A 16,838-nucleotide genomic window follows, 5' to 3' on the forward strand; every position below is an offset into this window, starting at 1 on the left:
CCAGATTATTTATGCTGGTTATAAAATACTATTTTTTCTATCTAGAGAATGAATTGAATCGGACGAATGAGATGAATTTTATATTCATTGTTTAATGTTTTTTTTGTTTCAAGGTGGTTAGACATCAATTGCTCTTGTTTCGAATATAATTTGATTGTTTTGCGTCAGCTTGGGCGTTTCTCTTATAGCGACATCTAAGCTCTCTATAACGACAATCTTTTATAGCGACAATTCTCTATAACGACGGTCCTTTGCGATGTCGCTATAGAGAGCTTTCACTGTAATTGTAACATACCTAAAGAAATATGTATCACATTATGCAATATTATCGCTTGTTATGCACACGTGGACTGTTGAAAATGTACGCGATCTTTGATCGGAACAAAATGGGACCATAACCCATCTAAAGTCCTCATATTCCTATGCTCCTCTACATATTTATAACACTTTTGGAGTACATTAGAACCCCGATTGTCTGCGGAATAGCCTGGCAAGGTCATCGCGAATAACGAAAATCGCGGATAACGCAACAAAGGACTAAAAATGAGGCGCAAACACGAAAAAAAATATTTCAGCATGAAAACTATGCTTCATCAACACAGAAAACATTAAACTATTCATCTATGAGGTCGTGTACACAGATAATGTGAAAACCAATAATTCGCTCCGCAGATTACCCACTCCGCAGATCATCCGCTCACGGATAATCGAGGATCTATTGTATTAGCAGTACACCCAGGTTTTTTTTACGCGGGGGATACGTTCCTCGAAAAAAACCCGCTTTAATTGGAAAATCCGCGTGAAAAAAACCGTGTTAATTCGAAAATCCGCGTAAAAAAATACCGCGTTAATTTTAAAATCCGTGTAAAAAACCGTGTTAATTGGAAAATCTGCGTAAAAAACCGTGTTGATTCGAAAATCCGCGTAAAAAAATACCGCGTAAAAAAATACCGCATAAAAATCCGCGTTAATTAAAAAATCCGCGTTAATTGGAAAATCCGCGGAAAAAAACCTCGTTAAAAAAAAATCATAAAAAATCTTGGTGTAATGGGTGGATTTAAAGAAGTACGGAACATCAAGTTGTCAATACGTTTCGTTATCGCACACTAATTTTCAAAAAACTGTCACTTGTCTTGTGTTCGGTTCGATTTGCTTTTTCTTCATAAATAGACTGACATTTGAACAACGCTTACAAATTGTGCAGATTTTGTTGACGAGCCACTTGCCGCGCTCTTCCTCCATTTTATGGTCGAGATACCATCAGAGCAACTGATTCGAGAATTCGAGGATCAATAGGGCTTTTACTCTACATTAAAATATCGAAACCAGGCAGAACTGGATATTTCGCTAGACAGCACTTCCGTCGTCTTTGGGGAAAAATAGCAGTGACGGCAAGACCCAATCGCTGGTAATGAAAAAGACAGCCCAAAACAACGATAGCTCGGACAAGGAACTACCAGCCACAGCATGAGTACAGTTTGCTGGCCCTTCATCAAACATTGATCTTCCTACAGCAGCCCTATCGTTTCCCAAATTAGGAAGAGTGAAACAATATTGAATTGAGCTCGTAACAGTAAGGAAGAGACACTTCATCAACCTCCGCTGAATCGAATGCAAAATCTGGGTAACACCGTCAAGCATCAGAATATAGGTTATATTATTCATAAGCATAATATTCATAAGCATAATTGTCAAAATATTGAATTTCCGTCCCCGTCAGGCTAACGCCAGATGAGCCGAAATAAAAATATATATTAGGTTTGGGGAAAAGTTATCCATTATTTTCTTGGTAGCTGGCTTTAGTGATCAATCTCTCGCGTAATTTCGATCATACAATTTTAAGTTTAGGCAAACAAATCATTCGCTGTTTTTTGTTTGTTCCATTTAGTTTTGATTTGCAGGGTGTTAACAATGGAGATCAACAAAGAGAGAATTCGATACATTTCACACTTTTTCTTTCGTAAATGCGAAAATGCAAATCAGGCCGCTGAAATTGTGATTGGTATTTATGGTGCCGATACTGCAGCAGTAAAATACGTGCAATTTAATTTATTACTAATTACAATACACAATACAATACACTAAAAAAATCTCTACTGTCAACAAATAGACTATTTGAAGCTAGCGATTGACCAGAAACGTCCAGAATTGAAGAGAAGAGGTGTTGTGTTCCATCAGGATGACACAAGGCCACACAATTCCGAGAGCTTGATTGGGATGTTTTAATGCATCCTTCATATAGTCCGGCCCTGGTATCAAGCGATTACCACCTTTTTTTGGCATTGCAAAATTTTCAGAGTGATAAGGATTTGGGATCAAGAGAAGATTGTAAAAGTCTATTTCTAGAGTTTTTCTCCAATAAGGACCAAGACCGCTATGACAGAGACATTATGAAGCTACTTTTAGAATGGCAAAAAAATCTACAACAAAACGGTCTATATTTGATTCAATTCGGACAATCCGAAGCATATAAAAATAGGTTTCAATTTCACCCAAAAATAATGGATTACTTTTCCCCAACCTAATATTTCGGAAAAAATCAGGAAGGTCTCTGCTCACAAGTATTAGAACAACGTTGCATATATTAAATAATCCCTAATGGATCGGTAATTACGGGTTTTTAATCTTAGAATTACATTTAGAAGGGAGATTTTGAATTTGAAAGGAAAAAAAAAGGAACATGTAAGAAATAATGAAAATAATGAACGCTTATAAATCGACCACTTGCTAGATCACAGAGATAGTTGCATCGATTGATTGTAAATATATATTTACGCATCTATCACAATAAATAACAAATTATAATTTCATTGAAACATTTTCTTCTTGGATGGCATTAACGTTCCCAGTGGAACTTTTGCCTTCTCAACGTAGTATTACTTGCGTCTTTTGACGTAGGATTACGTCTTTCAGGAACATATTTGGGGTACAAATTGAAAATCGAAAATTGAGCACATCGTGAAAATTGTCCAATTTCAAACGCCTATTGCTCAATTATTTCATGATGGATTGATGGGATTTTAGCGTCAATCGATTTCGGCACTCCATAACAATTTTTTATATTGAGGAAAATAATATATGTCATGAAACTAACTATAGAACAATTGAAAAATCTTAACCCCTATCCTAAAGGAAATTCCCACTTCTGATTGGTCGAAATTGACGACACATGCGGCGGGTCCCTAACAGAGACATCAAAACCAAGCAACCTGTGGGAAATCGGCATTGCAAATATATGAAAGTAGGGGGAACTTTTGTTCCTATCGAGATGTACTCCCTAACAGAGACATCAAAACCATGTTGCCTGGTGGAAATCGGCATTGCAAATGTATGCAAGTTGGGGGCATTTTTATATTGCAAGTAAGGTGAGTGATGCGATTAATTATAGCTAATAAAATTCAAATTTGGAACTTTAATGTTGGTTGGTTCGTGAAATTTCATATCAATGACCGATCCTGCATTGCGAAAAATTTAGCACAAGTGTAATTGTAAAATTGTATATGATAGCAGTTGTATTAAAAATGACTTAATATGCTCATATGCTTCCCATATTCTCTACATATAGTATTAGGTGTTGTTAGTCCAATAAAAATTCGCATTGGTTTGAATAAACACTCAGAAAGTATAAATTATAAAAGAAAATTATCTTTTCCATTTCAAATATGTTTTCTCAATATTAAAGTACCATATTTATACTGATGAAAAAAATTGATAATTGTGTTCGGTATTGGTAATTATTATTATTATTTTTTTTTTTTTTTATAATTCGTTTATTTGTACAGGCTCAGTTACATAGGTTTAAAGAAGCCAAACTCTCAACTATACTTTTACTATTAACATGTTTTCTTTATTCTACGGTTAATGAAATAGGAAACCGATTACTCGCGGTCGACTCGAGTTTAGAAGGGTGACACATTTTCTTTAGGAAAAGGATGGGATGTAAGGAGATTGTAACCATGTTCACACTCACACTCACACTCACTTTCACATTCATACTCACACATCACACTGAATTCTTAAACTATCCTCACATCTAATATGTATTAACAATTTAACTTATTCTAATGTTAGGGAACCGATAGCTCGCGAAGGACGAAAAGGAGGAGAAAATGGGGGGGAAAGTATGTAAGAACAATCACACTCGAAGATCGATATCTTTAAGGAAAACATATATTTGGGACATGTAATCAAGGTCTAACCGAGCCAACACATCTCTCACCGGCACATTGGGCTGCCTTCCTCGAGCCCGAAGGGAGTTTTCTAAATTCGATCTGGCGACAAAATATAGCTCGCACGACCAAACAACGTGTTCGATGTCGTGGTAACCATGGCCACAAACGCAGAGATTGCTGTCGGCAAGCTTGAAACGAAAAAGCAGCGCATCTAAAGAACAGTGATTGGACATGAGTCGGGAGAAGGTCCGAATAAAGTCCCGACTCAAGTCCAGACTTTTGAACCATGGTTTGAGGCTAACCTTAGGGATAATCGAGTGGAACCACCGGCCCAATTCATCTTCGTTCCACTTGCGTTGCCAGTTAGCGATGGTATTTTTACGAACTAAAGAATAAAATTCATTGAAGGCGATTTGACGCTGATAAATATCGCCTTCAATTGCACCTACCTTTGCTAATGAGTCAGCCCTCTCATTACCCGAAATGGAGCAATGTGAAGGGACCCAGACAAAGGTAATGACATAACAGCGTCTGGATAAAGCACTCAAAATTTCTCGTATTCTCTCAAGGAAGTACGGCGAGTGCTTTTCCGGCCTCACTGAACGGATAGCTTCGACAGAGCTAAGACTATCCGTTACAATGTAATAGTGTTCAACAGGTCGTGAGGCGACGCTGTCCAGCGCCCAGTGTATTGCTGCCAATTCAGCAATATATACTGAGCAAGGATACTGAAGACTGTGTGAGGTGCTAAAAAATACGTTGAACACTCCAAATCCTATGGACTCATTCATAGAGGACCCATCAGTAAAGTACATATTATCACAATTGACACGCCCATACTTTGCTTTGAAGATCGTAGGAGCGATCCTCGATCGAAGATAATCTGGAATTTCATGGATTTTCTCCTTCATGAACAGATCAAAATGTACAGAGGAATTGATGTAGTCAGAAAAACAAACACGGTTGGGAATATACGAAGAAGGATCAACCTGCATGGTGATGAATTCATGATATGAGCTCATGAATCCAGAATGAAAATTTAGCTCGATAAGCTGCTCAAAATTTCCGATCACCAATGGGTTCATAACCTTACACCGGATGAGGAACCGAAGAGATAATAAATTGAAGCGATCTTTTAGTGGGAGTAGGCCTGCCAAAACCTCGAGACTCATGGTATGCGTTGAGGGCATACATCCCAACGCAATACGGAGACAAAGATACTGAATTCGCTCGAGTTTAATGAGGTGTGTTTTGGCAGCTGATTGAAAACAGAAACTGCCATACTCCATCACTGAGAGAATAGTTGTTCGATACAACATTATAAGATCTTCAGGATGGGCTCCCCACCAGGTGCCGGTAATTGTACGGAGAAAGTTTATTCTTTGTTGACATTTTTTACTCAGATACCTAATATGGGCCCCCCAAGTACATTTGGAGTCGAACCAGACCCCAAGATACTTGAATGACATAGCATGAGTGATCGGTTTACCCAAAAGTTGAAGCTTTGGTTTTGCTGGTCTATGCTTCCTAGAAAAAACCACCATCTCTGTTTTCTCCGTGGAGAATTCGATCCCTAGCCCAATGGCCCAGGTTGAAAAATTGTTCAAAGTAGCTTGTAAGGGTCCTTGCAGGTCGGATTCGTTTGATCCTACGACAGACACCACTCCATCATCTGCAAGTTGTCTTAGGTTGCAATTTTGTGTAAGGCAATTGTCGATGTCGCTTACATAGAAGTTGTACAAAAGGGGGCTTAAACATGAGCCCTGAGGGAGGCCCATGTAAGAGATCCGACTCACTGCCGAATCTCCATGAGAAAAATTCAAATGTTTCTCACAAAGCAAGTTATATAACATATTATTCAATAGAGGCGGCAGACCCCGAGAGTGTAATTTGTCTGACAGGACCTCTATTGAAACTGAATCAAACGCCCCCTTTATGTCCAAGAATACTGAAGCCATTTGTTTTTTTTCGGCGTAAGCCATTTGAATTTCTGAAGAAAGCAACGCAAGACAATCATTCGTCCCCTTGCCCCTGCGGAACCCATATTGTGTATCTGAGAGTAGGCCATTCGTTTCAACCCATCGATCAAGGCGAAACAAGATCATTTTCTCCAACAATTTCCGTATACAAGACAGCATTGCTATTGGGCGGTACGAATTGAAGTCGGACGCGGGTTTTCCGGGTTTTTGAATAGCTATAACTCGTACTTGTCTCCAATCATCTGGAACAATATTATGTTCCAGAAACCGATTGAATAAATTCAACAAGCGATGTTTCGCCACACCAGGGAGGTTTTTTAACAAGTTGAACTTAATTCTATCCGATCCTGGAGCCGAATTGTTACAAGAAAGGAGAGCAAGAGAGAATTCTACCATCGAAAACTCGGAATCAAGATCGCACCTATCTTGTGGTATGTCTCGAACAATTTTTTGCACAGGAGCGGAATCAGGACAAACCTTCCGTGCAAAATTAAAAATCCATCGATGTGAATATTCTTCGCTTTCATTCGTTGATGAGCGATTTCGCATGTTTCGAGCCACTTTCCATAATTTTTTCATTGACGTTTCTCGTGACAAACCTCCCACGAAATTTCGCCAATAAGCACGTTTTTTCCCTTTGATCAAATTTTTGAACTGATTCTCAAGGGCTAAATACATTTGAAAATTTTCAGGGGTTCCACGTTTCCGAAAAGCTTTAAATGCATTCGATTTTTCTACATAAAGCTTGGAACATTGGCTATCCCACCATGGATTGGGAGGCCTTCGACGAATAGTGGATCCTGGGATGGGTTTCGTTTGAGCGCGAACCGCGCTGTCATATATCAAACGAGAAAGGAAGTTATACTCCTCCAATGGAGGTAAACCATCTCTGGAATTGATGGCTAGAGCAATCGCGTCCGCATATTTTTTCCAGTCAATGTGTCTTGTGAGGTCATATGCCATGTTTATAGATTCAGAAGAATTCGACCCAATGGTGATGGAAATTTTGATTGGCAAGTGATCACTACCGTTGGGGTTCTGGATTACATTCCACTTGCAATTTAACGATAGTGAATTCGAGCAAAGCGAGAGGTCAAGAGCACTAGGGTTAGCAGGAGGTTTAGGTACACGTGTTGTTTCCCCAGTGTTCAAAATGGTCATATTGAAGCTGTTACAAAGGTCATATATCAACAATGAACGATTGTCGTCGTACTGTTCCCCCCAGGCAGTTCCGTGAGAGTTGAAGTCTCCCAAGATCAATCGTGGCTCAGGAAGGAGTGAGCACATGTCATCAAGTTGTTTGCGGCTAACCGCAGCTCTCGGAGGCCAATACAAGCTGACAATACAGAGGTCTTTGCCTCTGATGTTTGCATGACAAGCAACAGCTTCGATCCCTCCAATAGTTGGAAGGTCAATTCTAAAAAATGAGTGGCACTTATTGATCCCCAAAAGCACCCCTCCGTATCTATCATCACGGTCCAAGCGTATAATATTAAAATCGTGGAAAGAGATATCATCTCGCGAAGAAAGCCAAGTTTCGGACAGAGCAAAAACATCACAATTGAAGTTATGAATTAAAAATTTGAATGTATCCAATTTAGGGATAAGACTACGACAATTCCACTGTAAAACAGTGATATCTCCGACCTCTCTATTTGAATTAGACATCAAGAGAGATAATCATTGCAAGGAGGGGCCATGTTTGCATCAATTGTTGCAAAATTGTCTTTAATACTGGAAGCATTGAGATGACAATGGTTCTGATGGAGTCGGAAACATTAAAACACTTGAAGATTTGATCCAAAAGGTCAGACAACTTTATAAATCCCGATTGGGAAGTTGAACTGGACGGAAAAATAGGGACAGTTGGGGTTTTTGATGTCCCCTCGAGTGCTGGGTCGTTCGAAGATGAAATATTCCCACGGAAGCCAGGAGGAACCTGATTTTGCTTGTCCGCTGCACTCGATTTTTTAGGCAAGCTAACAGAGGATATAACCGTGGGGACTTGTTCTTGAACTTTGGGAGTGGTCACATTTTTGCGCCGGGGATTCCCTTTGAAAATAAACGGTGTGCCCTCGCTAGCTGTGTCCGCTTCCATTTCATCAACTGGCAACGCGGAAAAGGTATTGTGTGTTGAGATTGGTTGTTGTTGTTGAGCCAGTAGAGAAGCGCCCTTTAAAATTTCCGCAAAAGTACGTTTCGATCGTTCCTTTAAAGAGCGCTTCTGCTTCTCCCAGCGACTCTTGTAAGTTTCACAAGTTGAGAGCACGTGTGGGGATCCTCCGCAATATGGACACTTATGCTCAGTCGCACTGCAGGATTTCCCCACATGTTGCTCTCCGCAAGTGGCACAGCGCTCCTTGTTGGCACAATAATCTGCTGTGTGACCAACTGACTTGCATTTGTTGCAAGTCATGGGCTTTGGCACGAAGAGTCGCAGTGGTAGCCTCAATTTGTCTACCATAACGTATTCAGGGAGGGCGGAACCAGCAAAAGTTACTCGAAACGAGTCGGACGGCGTGAATTTTGTTTTTCCCTCTTCCTGGGACACTTTTCCTAACTGTTGGCAGTCCAAAATTTTAACTATCGACCGAGGAAGCTTTTTAAATCTGCCATCTCCCTTTTTTATAAATTCGCTCGTCAGACCCGTTTCTGTAATCACCCCCGAAATTTCTACGTTATGGCAGGGCACATAGGCGCGATATTCTAGGATGAATCTATTGTCGACAACAATCTCGTTAGCTTGCTTCCGATCAGCCACGACAACACGCAGTTTGTTCGGTCTAACCTTTCTCATTTCGACCACGGAGGAATAATTTTTTGTCAGATCTTTCATAATCTGAATGACGTTCAGCGATTTCCCGTTGGGTTTGGGCCGGAAGAAAACAACCCATGGACCAGTTCCAGGTGCATCCTCTGGATAAACCTTGACACGGGGAGAGGACAAAACAGAAGAAGAATACGAGGACGAGGTTTGGGCGGGAACGGGGACGGTAGAGGGGGGAGATGAGGTGGATGGTTGAGAGGGATCAGGAGCAACAGATGAGGAATGCGAGGTCGATGGTTGAGTTAAAACGGGGGGGTTCGGGGGATGAGTGGCGAGGTTTGTGGATTTCTTAGAGGGGGGCTTTTTAATCGACGACTCTTCTGTATCACACGGAACGCGCTTAAGCGATTTTCCGGCACCTTTTTGTGCAACGGAAAGGGAGTCATCGAAGGAGATCTCCATATTAAAAGACCCCCCACCTTCATCCATCATTTATGTGACTGATAATTGCAATAGTTTGAATGATTCCTATAACCTAATAAAAAAAAACAAAGAAAAACAAAAAATAATAAAACTACTTGCTAACGCACACCAGTGCGATGATTGCGGTAACGGCTGCTGCTCGATCGGATGATTGCAGACGCCGCTGCGATTGTGCACTTTTCAGTCCGGTGCTCGTTCTCACGTTCTCACTCACAGCGATTCACACGAGATGCACCAGTACAATTGAACTTAGCGATCGGCTGATCGCGTGTTGGGCGCTCGGCACAAATGAAATGGTGTATCACACCACTAAGCGCGTTCTTCCACACTGATATTGTGTGCGTGCGACTGACCACCGTGTCCGACTCCAATTTGCGATGGCGATGAATTGGCGAGAAATGAAAGCCAGCCACTTTGGCAGGCCTTGTTGCGGCTTCTCCAATCGCTGATTGCGAGGTTGAACACAATGTCCACAAGACCACGGTAAACGCGTGATAATAAAAACACCAGGGCGAGTAAGGTTAATAACATCTTACAGCACTCGATCACGATTACGGGAACGCGAAAGTAAACGACTGATTGCTTGCGCTGTCCAGACTTGATTGTCAATTATTATTATTAATAATAATTAATCTTCAATTAATTAATTAATTGAATTATTAATTAATTGAAGTAATTAATCTTTAATTCATCCATACATAACACAGGAGGCATCTCATCTAGGATCACAGAGGGCGGTTTTCATCATATCTCGTTCCACTTCGGTATCTTTTTTCTGATTCGTACCATCCAACGACTGTTTACCATCTTTCTGTCACCATCATTCGGTAAACACTGGTGGAGTGAACAAACAATATCCAACAACCAAACAAAACGGCCCTTTTCAGGGACACCGAATCATGTTCAAAGAGTTTAACGATGTAATTCTTCAAACATACCCAAAAGCAACAGATAGTCTAACGGAATCCTACGTCAACTATGTGGTCGTGTCTCCGACAAAACCCCCTGTGACTTTTTTTTTTTATTAGTAGTACTAAGTTGAGATTTCTATGGCGAATAACACGCCTTGAATATATTCTGGAGTGACAAGCTCTAGAATCCGCATGACCACAGTGCAGGTCGGAAGAAATTTCTTTGACGAAAAATCTTCCGGTCAGAACGGAAATCGAACCCGAACCCCCTGCATGATAATGTGGGATGCACACCACTCGGCCACGGGAGCACTTTTATTGAAACATACTATTGAATAATTGTAAAAAGGTCAAATACTATCTGCATGAGAATCCCACGTTGTGAATGGTCAAATCGGTGCCGACCAAAACGAGCAATTAAAATAGCAGCGGAATACAATTCGAAAACATCAATACCATTGCGAAAACATTCGAAGCTTATCAGCGTGCAATTCTATCCAAGAGAAAAAAAAGAAGCCACACTATGGAGACATTACTCACACCACCGAGACGCACGCCACTTAGCATTATGGAAGCCCCTAAACACTTCAACCCGGTCTAGCCTACATCACTTCACTCCACGTCCGCTTGTGTATACCGCCATGTATCCCGGGTCTTCCAGATGGCATCGTCATCGTCAAGTACTCTGATTCAATGAATAATCGGCGGATTGCCAACTCTTCCACTGTGACCGTAATCGTGAAATCAGCGAGTTTTCGAGAGGTGGGGGTGTGCTCATCGCGGTCAAATCCAAGCACTCATGTACAGCGGTATCGCTCAAGAACGTCGAACACCTCGAACAAATGGCTGTTCGCATTAATCTGCTGCACCGCTCGCTTTTCATCACCGGTATTTATATTCGCCCTCTCTCCAGTCCCGATGTCTACACATCGCACATCAATGCAGTACAGACGATCGCAGATATATCCTCGAGTCTCGTTATAATCTTGGCAATGAGCGACTACAACCTTCCATTTGTAAAATGGTACTTCGATAAAGACTTGAACGGCTATTAACCATCCAACGCATCAACGGAACAATAACTCTCACTGAACCGGATCTTGCCTGTGGGATAATTCAAGTGAATTATTTTTCAAACGCGAATAATAGATTGCTTGATTTAGCCTTCATCAATGAACCAGATGATTCAGCTCCACTACTGGAGATAGATGAACACCACAGGCCGTTCATCATTAAACTGGACGCCCGAAGCAATCCGATCGTCACGTCTGATTTCGAATCTTCTCCACAACCGCATTTCAGGCTGTGTGAATACGGCTCATTGAACAACGACTTGTCTATTATCGACTTGCAACAAATTTTAACCGGAGACTCCGTGGATGCATTGGCTGATCGTTTCTATGCCAAATCATACGAAATCATTTACGCACGTGTCCCTCTCCAACGAGGCGTACTTCATGGCGACCCTGGTGGAATTCTCAATTACGCAATTTACGAAATGTACTGCATTTGCAACAGTCTCAGAATAATCGAACTGCAGCACAAAGAACTTCTAAAGTCTTGCCACGAGGAATACGTGATACGTGAATACGCCGGCTACAACTCCATCGCAATGATAACGGAACGCACATCTACCATCTTGATGGAAGCCCCCAAGCCACCTGGCACAGTCGAGCATCTCAACTTTATCACTTGTGCCGATTTCAACAACCATCGCAGTCGTTCCGTTCCTGTGTTCGGAGTTGGTGAGGGGGTCTTCCAATGTGTTAATTCAGGCAAGTACGAATGTAATATCGCTTCTTCGCTTCCTGAATTCCGTCCCATTTCCAGAGATTCCGTTTATCACCAAGCTAATTCTGCTCAGCTAACAAACTTAATTGGAATGTTTATCGAATCGGAACCCATTGTAGAAAGCACCATGGGAACCCCTAGTCTGCTCGACACAGTCGTGTTTCTTGATGTATCCGCCGTCGGAGTCGTTTCGGTCCTGTTGTTCGATGTTCGGAAAGGAGGTTCCCAATCACCTGTGCAAGGCAAGTACCGCAAAAATACGGATCTCCATCCTGCTGATGAACCTTCGCCTTCCAGCATACGTCAGTGCAAGAACATACATGCATATTATCAGAACGTGCGCGGTATCAACACCTGTATCAGCGATTATCTGCTCGCGTGTTCTGACTATTTTGACATCTACGACATCATCGCTTTGACGGAAACTTGGCTCGACAACCGTACTCTTTCCAATCAAGTTTGTGGACAAAACTACGAAGTCTTCCGTACGGACCGAAATCAGTTCAACAGTAATAAGTCATCTGGAGGTGGTGTTCTGATAGCTGTCCATCCACGTTTGAAAGCCCAGCTGATTGTTGAAAACGCATGGTCGTGTGTCGAGCAAGTTTGTATTTCGATGAAGCTAGCAGATAGAGTCCTGTATATTTGCGTTGTATATTTTCCTCCTGATCGCATTCGAGGTATCGCGCTAATCGATATGCATGTACAATCTCTGTCAGCAATAGCTGCATGTGCGCTTCCAGCTGATGAAATTATTATGTTTGGTGACTTTAATCTTCCAGATATCAAGTGGCGAATGGGGTCCGGAAGATTTCTGTTCGCTGATCCGGCCCAGTCAACGTTTCATGCGGGTACCAACGCATTACTAGACGGCTACAACTGCAACTTGCATCAGCAAATCAATTCTGTTAGCAATGAGAACGGTCGCATGCTTGATCTTTGCTTTGTGAGTAAATCTAACGAAGCTCCAATATTATTGGCAGCACTAGCACCTCTGGTGAAATTGGTACCTCATCATCCTCCACTATGTTTGACACTGGTAGCCTCTGCGAATAGTTTCAACGTCGCTCCAATCGCCGTCTACTACGATTTTAGAAATGCTGACATTAGTAGCATAAATAGTGTGCTTCTGAATATTGACTGGAATGAAGTTTTGGACAAAGACGACGTAGACGCCGCTGTTGAAACTTTCACGAACATCATGAGCTATTTAATTGACAGGCATGTTCCTAAGAAAAACAGACGTTCATCTACCCACCAACCGTGGCAAACCACCGAAATTCGACGACTTAAAACTGCCAAGAGGGCTGCACTCAGGAAATTTTCGAAAAACCGTCTCCCTTCCTTCAAGCAATATTATTTGCGACTAAACTTTCAGTACAAAAGAGCAAGTAAGCGTAGTCATGCGATATACCTACGTGGGGTTCAACGAAAATTTCGAAATAATCCTAAATCATTTTGGAAATACGTCGATGAGCAACGTGAAGAGTTTGGACTTCCGTCATCTATGTTCTACAACAGACAAGGCGCCAACATTTCGCGAAGTTCTTCAATTCAGTCTACAACATAAATACTCCACTTCTTAAACCAATGAGTTTCAGTCGCATACAGGGATATGACTTCAATATTACAACGCTGCAGTTCTCACCACAAGACGTCATGAAAGCGTTGGTTGACATTGATGCATCAAAAGGTCCTGGAGCAGATGGCATTCCTCCGTCTCTTTTGAAATATTGTGCAACTTCGCTTGATTCGCCGATTTCCTGTCTGTTCAATCGTTCGTTGAGCGAAAGATCCTTTCCCAGCGTGTGGAAGATAGCCACGATCGTACCAATTCACAATGCACGGAATAGGAATCAAGTTGAGAGTCATCGTGGAAAAACGCTTCTCTGCAGCATGAACAAATGGTAATGGTAATGAATTAGAGAGACTTTAAACTCTGAGAGTTCATTCGTCTCTATGAACAAAGTTTTTGAAACTCTAGTTCACAACGCCCTTTACAACGTGGTTCATCCTGTAATATCGGAGTTTCAACACGGGTTCGTCCAGCAGCGATCTACCACCACAAATTTGATGTGCTACACCAATATACTATTCCGTGAGGTTGAGTCCCGTAGGCAGGTCGATTCCATCTACATCGATTTTTCGAAAGCACCGTGCCACACCAATATGCGATCGAAAAATGAAAAGCCATGGGATTTCCAACCTGGCTGGTTGAGTGGTTTTTATCCTACTTAATGGACCGTCAGTTCTCCGTGTCGGTTAACTCCACTCGCTCTGGAACATTCAAAATCACAGCTGGAGTACCACAAGGAAGCGTGCTTGGACCGTCACAATCGACTCCAAGATAAGATTCAATGAACACGTGGCACTTATCGCGGCGAAAGCCTCTACCATTCTAGGTTTCATTCCACTTTTCACTTGGCAATTTACTTATATCTACGCACAGAAAGCTTTATTCTGCAGCCTGGTTCGTAGCGGCTTAGAATATGCGGCCCCTCTCTGGGCACCTTATCACGCTTCGATGATCGTCAGAATTGAACGAATACAGAAGCGCTTTGTTCGAATCGTTTTACAAAACCTACCATGGAATGATCCGTCTAATCTGCCTGATTATCCTGCACGCTGTATGTTAATCAAAATGGAAACATTACATGCTAGGCGCAGAGCAATTCAACAACTAATGGTCTTCGACATTCTACGTGGAAACATTGATTGACCTCATCTCTTGCAGGACGTTCCTCTGTACGTGCCACATCACCCCCCACCCCGCCAACTGAGGAACTCACAAATTGTTGCTGTCCTCGCACACCGGTCCTCCGTGCTTTCAACGATGTAAATGACTGTTTTGACTGTGAAATTAATAGATGCGTGTTCAAAAATAGAATTAAGATTTTGAAGAGTAATTAGTAGTCTTTACGTTCAAATCGAAGACGAAATGAAATAAAATAAAATACTTCTCATTCTAATAAAATCACCAAAAGTGACATAAATATAATCTCTTTCGACAAGGCCAATTACGGAGACGAATGAATCGTAAGATTGAAAGTTTCCGTGAACAGAGGAAAAGAAGGCCAATAAATGTTTGAAAGATCACTAAGCGTTGTACAACAGGACAGTATTGAAAATATTTTTCTTTATATTCAAAATACGGTACAAATTGATAAAAAGACTGGGACAATAAAAGATTGTCGAAAAAGTGGTACTGTCTCGTTCAAAACATCTTCAAGAACACGTAAACAAATGTTCTAGACGCGAATGCACTGAAAAGTTTAAACCCTCCTCAAGCCAAAAAGAAGAAGAAGAAGTAAACAAATGTTCTCTAAATAGTATCACTTTTAGCTAGATATGTTTTGAACTAATGTATTTTCATACTTTTTTACTAGTAGCCTTCCCAACTTGTGGTCGTGTTGAACTTCATTCCAACGATAAACTCCACGATCCATTTTTGCTGATAATATCATTCGGATAAAAGAATATTTCGGATAATATACATGAACGGAGACATGAACGACCAATTTGGACGAATGAACGAAGAAACATACCTCGGGTATATGTGCCAGGAGATCGGTCAGACGATTTGGAGTATGCGGGACGGTATGCTGCAGATAAGTTCTAAGTACTTGAATATACCGCTCCTGTATGCTCTCCAGTTCAATTTCTATGAGTACAGGAAGAAAGAAAAAACCATGTATAGTGTTGAAACATTCTCGAAGCGCTGCCTGCTGTATACCTTTATTCAGCAGAATGTAGACTTTAAGGCAGACATATTCCTCCATCTTGAGTTTACTCCTCCGAAACATGATTGTGATTTGGGTCATTTTCTCAACCATCTGCCCAACGTCGATCTTGAGCTGCTCGATCGAGATCGGATGGCCCATTAGCGTTGTCAGACAGGACTGTAGTGTGTGCAGGTGTGCTGTTATCTGTGTTGATAGGAAAAAGTTTATGAAGAATACTTCGCGATGAATAGGTTGAGATGTTAACAATTACCTCTTCGACGAATTCTGGGTCCTGCTTGTCAGGTGTCAGAACCGTTCCACTCCCAGCCGTGGGGGTATGTAGCTGATCGTTGAAGTTTCGCTTCCCATGCATCGCTTGGTAGGCGGCCGTGGTTAGCACCAGAATCTCATGCCATTTGTCGGTTAGTAGCTTCGTATGGATCTCCACCGGGATGTCCATATAAAAGGGCAATTTGCGCGTCCACGAGACGAGTTTGTGTACGATGGAATCACCTATGTTACAGAGCTTATCGCCGATTTCCGATTTGTCAGCGAGGAATTCACTAAAATGCGGCAGGGTTGCTATGTCCTCCATAGCATCACAGTCTATAAGGGTATGTATCATGTTCAAGGCTTGCTCGTACGAGATCGATCGATCCTTGGATGAGCTGACGGCGTTGTCCAGTCTATGGCGTAAATGCACTATTTCGCTTGGGTTGGTCAAGGCGGTTTTCAGGATGGTTCCATTGACCAGATGCGATGGCAGGCTAATACTTTCCGACTTGATTGGTGGTGTCGTCGACGAGGTGAGATACATCGCTTTGGGACTGTCGCCACTGGATAGGCCATGCTTCGTGTGGTTACCACTCTTCTGGTTGCTCTTCTTGTGTTTCTTATATTTTACTTTGTACAGATTATAAACAGCGCCGCTATTCCGCCCACCTGGCATGCGATCTTCTCGAACAGCTGAAAGTGACAAATTAAATAGGATCATCAATTATGCAATTTGTTGG

The 16,838-nt window shown here is 41.7% G+C and overlaps 2 protein-coding genes across 12 annotated transcripts in view; one reads left to right on the plus strand and one right to left on the minus strand.

Annotated features, from left to right (window-relative positions):
- Positions 1 to 16,838, minus strand: part of LOC129765037 (hormone receptor 4) — a 480,990-nt gene that overhangs the window by 17,675 nt on the left and 446,477 nt on the right. For 9 of the 10 annotated variants that reach the window (XM_055764854.1, XM_055764852.1, XM_055764857.1 and 6 more), the window contains 2 exons: positions 16,097 to 16,791; positions 15,649 to 16,029 (listed from right to left, as the gene is read on the minus strand). In XM_055764854.1, the coding sequence (XP_055620829.1) occupies positions 15,649 to 16,029; positions 16,097 to 16,791 (1,076 nt within the window). The remainder of the gene's footprint in view (positions 1 to 15,648; positions 16,030 to 16,096; positions 16,792 to 16,838) is intronic. The other variant, XM_055764860.1, reaches the window with a different exon arrangement.
- On the plus strand, positions 9,186 to 16,013 carry LOC129765043 (uncharacterized). Of its 2 annotated transcripts, none has more exons than XM_055764870.1 (2): positions 9,186 to 12,707; positions 14,838 to 16,013. In XM_055764870.1, the coding sequence occupies exons 1-2, from the start codon at positions 11,811 to 11,813 to the stop codon at positions 14,940 to 14,942; spliced, it is 1,002 nt and encodes a 333-aa protein (XP_055620845.1). In that variant the 5' UTR covers positions 9,186 to 11,810; the 3' UTR covers positions 14,943 to 16,013. The 2 variants fall into 2 exon arrangements, with proteins under 2 accessions (XP_055620845.1, XP_055620844.1); XM_055764869.1 differs by lacking the exon at positions 14,838 to 16,013 and adding an exon at positions 14,225 to 14,792 and having other exon boundaries at positions 9,186 to 13,571.

The sequence above is a fragment of the Toxorhynchites rutilus genome, chromosome 2 (assembly GCF_029784135.1).
Source record: "Toxorhynchites rutilus septentrionalis strain SRP chromosome 2, ASM2978413v1, whole genome shotgun sequence".
Classification (NCBI taxonomy): domain Eukaryota; kingdom Metazoa; phylum Arthropoda; class Insecta; order Diptera; family Culicidae; genus Toxorhynchites; species Toxorhynchites rutilus.

Excerpts from the sequence above, each read along its gene's own strand:
- LOC129765043 (XM_055764869.1), top strand. The coding sequence starts at position 11,811 with ATGTACTGCATTTGCAACAGTCTCAGAATAATCGAACTGCAGCACAAA. Across the intron at positions 13,572-14,224 it reads CTAAATCATTTTGGAAATAC|GTCGATTCCATCTACATCGA; the intron begins GTCGATGAGCAA and ends TCCCGTAGGCAG.